Here is a 3,286-nt window from a genome sequence, read left to right as displayed (position 1 = left end):
CTCTGTGTCCCTGCTGCAGACACCAGCGCCTGGAGACCAGCCCAGAAACCACCCCGAGCAGCTGCCCCGGAGGAGCTGGCCCTGCTGTCGCCCCAGGCACCTGGCACCGAGATGGTTCCTCTGCACAGACAGCCCAGAGAGCTCTGACAGCCCCTCTGAACCTGCCTCCAACTGCGGAGGAGCTGCTCTTCCCCAGCAGCTGCAAGAGCTGGGGGCACTGTCAGCAGCAAAGTGCATTTCGTGGAGGACTGTGGCTCAGCCTGTGGCTTTGAGTGTTGTCATGCACTTTAATGATTCATTTCCTCTGAAGAAACTGTTTTTACTTGGCTTTTCTCTGCCTGATACTTTCTTTTTATTATTCCTAAAGATCCCAGAGCTCCTGGGGCAGTGGGGGAGGCAGAGCTCTCTGAGCTGTGCAGGGACAATGCTGATGGATAATGTGGATAATGCCATGGATGATGCTCATGGATAATGCCCAAGGAATCACCTGGCTGAGGATGGCCCAGCCTGTTCTCCTGTCACAAGGGACTGCACTGCAGTGCTTTGGAATAAAGAGTGTTGTAGAGCCCTAAAAGCTGCTGAGGGTGGAGTTGTCTCCGTGCTGGTGTGAGATGTGAGTGGACAAACCCTCACCCTGTGCAGCACCTGCAGGGCTCTGTGGTTAATCCACGCCAGGATCCCCATTTCACACTTACGGAATGAAATTCTTTGCCTAAAAGAAAAGTGAAGTGGATTGTGGAAGTGGTGTGGGATTTCCTGGACCTGAAACTTCACTGGTGGATTTCTGGGGACTTGTGTTTTTCATGGGTTGCTTTGTCTCTGTAATAAACAGCAGCAGAATCCTGCTCGTGGCCCCTGAGAGACTGATGGGCCAACACTCTGTGTGTGGTTTTTGCTTCCTGTTACTCATGATGGGCATCCTGTCTTGCTGCAAATGTCTGCAAGGACCTTGTTCCTTCTTGTGACTTGCAGCCTGCTGCAAACTCTGTGGGAAAAGAGATAAAAATGAGCTGTCTCACTTTTCACTCTATTCAACAGTAATAACATGTAAAATTTCTGTAAAAAATACAGCAAGTGTACTTCATTGAAAATGTTCATTTTTGGATGCACTTTTAGAGCTTTGCCTTTCTCAGCAAGGGAGAGAAGGTGTTATCAGTGTGGACTGCAGGTTCTTATCAGACTCCTGATTACTGCTGTGGGAGTTAACTCTTGTTTTCCACAGCTCCATGTCAGTTTGTGCAGCCACATCCGAGCCTGGAGCAGCTGGTGCTGCCCTGGATGCACCTTCCCAGTCCAGGGGAAGGTTGGTGAGAATCCCAGGAAAGGTTTCTCTCACCTTCCCTTCAGTGAGATAAGCCATGCAACCTGAGATGTCTCAATTCCACTCGGAGTGAGCCTTGGAGGTTTTCCTTTTGGACACCATCGCCTTAATCCTCACTGCATGCACGTGGCAGGCAGCAAAATTTTGTTTTAAAATTTATTCCCTGCACTTCAATGGGTTCTTCCCCCTGTGCTGGGCAATTCCCCCTCCAGCCTCACTGCTCTGGGACTCTGAGTGGGAACTGACTTTTCTTGCTCCACCTTCTGTTGTTTTCTTGCTTTGTGAAGCCTTCAGCTGCTTTTCCCATCTATGGCTTTGTCCTAAGTGTTCCCAAGATCTGGCAAGGTGCTCATCTGGCCCATGATAAATCTATTGCTGTGCTTGGTGCTTTGCTGTGGCAGGGACACTTGGAGATTGTAAAGAAAGGCAGGATCCGATCTGCCATCCCTGGCTGGGCTCTCAATAAATAACCTTGCTGGTCGTTTGGGGAGGCTGTGGGCACTGACAGCTTTCAGCATCACCTTCCTCTTCAGCCCTTCCTTGGACCTGCTTCTCTTTTTAAGCTTGGCAGTGCTCATTTGTCTTTTGATCTGCACCAGGAATGTTCTGCTGTGAGGCAGGGCTTTGGCATCCCCAGAGCTTCCCAGTCCCACCCCAGCCCTGCACTCTCATGGACGGTGGTTCAGAGGCCCCAGAGGATTTTGGGGTTCACTCTTAACAGATGTTTTGTCAGGAAACCCTTCAGTCATTTACACAAGAACTCCTCAACAGGTGAGCTGTCCTCTCCCTCTCCCCCTGACAGGTAAACCCCACTGAGAACTTTCCTGTGCACAGGGGGAGGTTTTGCAGGGCTCTGACTAAACAATAAAACCTCTCACAAGTGGCAGTGGAGGTGCAGCTGCAGTTTCCCTCCTCTGTCTGAAGCACAGAGGCTCTGGGGGCCCAGCCCTGCCATGGGAAGGCACCAGCAGCTCCCAGTGCAGCTCCAGGGCTGCCCAAACCCTCTGGATGTGCTTTGGTCAGAGTTCCTCAGCTCCTGACAGGTCAGAGATGAACCCCAGGGCATCCAAACCCCTCGTTTACCCCAGCACACTCTGCCTGCTCCTTGCTCCCTGTGCCCTCTGTGGAAGGCTCTGAGCTTTCCCCACTCACAGAGCTCTCTCTGCAATTTTCCTAAGAAAACCTCCATCTCTGCTCTGTGTGGTTCCAAATTCTGTAATTTCCTCATGGGCAGAGATTGAATCAAACCTTCCTTTTTCTTCAGATGCTTTGCACACTCTGGGGAGTTTCCCCCCTGTTTTTCCAAAGGCTGCTCTGAAGCTGGAGCCAGCACTGGGAGCTGCATCCACGAGTTGGTTCCTCCCTCTCCATCTCCCTGTGACCCCACTTGCAACCGAACATATTTTCCATTGCCTCTGGAGCTCGCAGAGGGAGCCTTTGAAATGTGACAGCCCCAGGGCTGGGACAAAGAGCAGATGCTTTCTGTAAGTCCCAGGAGCTGCCCAGGGCTGGGGCTGAAGGGCTGCAGCTGGTGGAGTTTGCAGCTGGACTCTTCCTGGGGCTGCCTCTCACTTTTTGGGCTTTGCTGTGCTCAAGAAATTTCATTTCTTGCTCTGGGACTGAAACAAAAATTAAAATTGGGAGGAAAAAATAATTTGAAAAGAAAACTTGCACTTTGCGACCTCAAATCTCCTTCTACAGCTCAAAAACCCCCTAAACTTGGGGCCAGACAGGAGCAGGGAAAGGCTCAGAAAATGTGGCTGTGGCTGCCTTGGGGGTGGAGCAGAACTCTCACTAAATCTGAGTGCAAAGGGGTTTTTCTTGCTTCCTCTTTTGCCATAATATTTTCTTTTTTTTCAGCTGAGATTTGTGGCATGTGGTGTGTTACAGCATTTCTGGTCTGTGAGGATGGTTGTCAAATGGTGAACACACAGAGAGGAAAGTGCCCATGGGGTTTGTTGCACT

The 3,286-nt window shown here is 50.8% G+C and overlaps 1 protein-coding gene across 3 annotated transcripts in view; it reads left to right on the top strand.

Annotated features, from left to right (window-relative positions):
- Nucleotides 1-275, top strand: part of LOC102037670 (transient receptor potential cation channel subfamily V member 2) — a 13,381-nt gene extending 13,106 nt beyond the window's left edge. For all 3 annotated transcript variants that reach the window (XM_005424485.3, XM_031059801.1, XM_031059800.1), the window contains one exon: nt 20-275. In XM_005424485.3, the coding sequence (XP_005424542.1) occupies nt 20-147 (128 nt within the window). In that variant the 3' untranslated portion in view covers nt 148-275. The remainder of the gene's footprint in view (nt 1-19) is intronic.
- Nucleotides 276-3,286: the final 3,011 nt, after the last annotated feature.

Source organism: Geospiza fortis, unplaced genomic scaffold (assembly GCF_000277835.1).
Source record: "Geospiza fortis unplaced genomic scaffold, GeoFor_1.0 scaffold538, whole genome shotgun sequence".
Classification (NCBI taxonomy): Eukaryota; Metazoa; Chordata; class Aves; order Passeriformes; family Thraupidae; genus Geospiza; species Geospiza fortis.
This window is presented reverse-complemented; position numbering and strand designations above follow the sequence as displayed.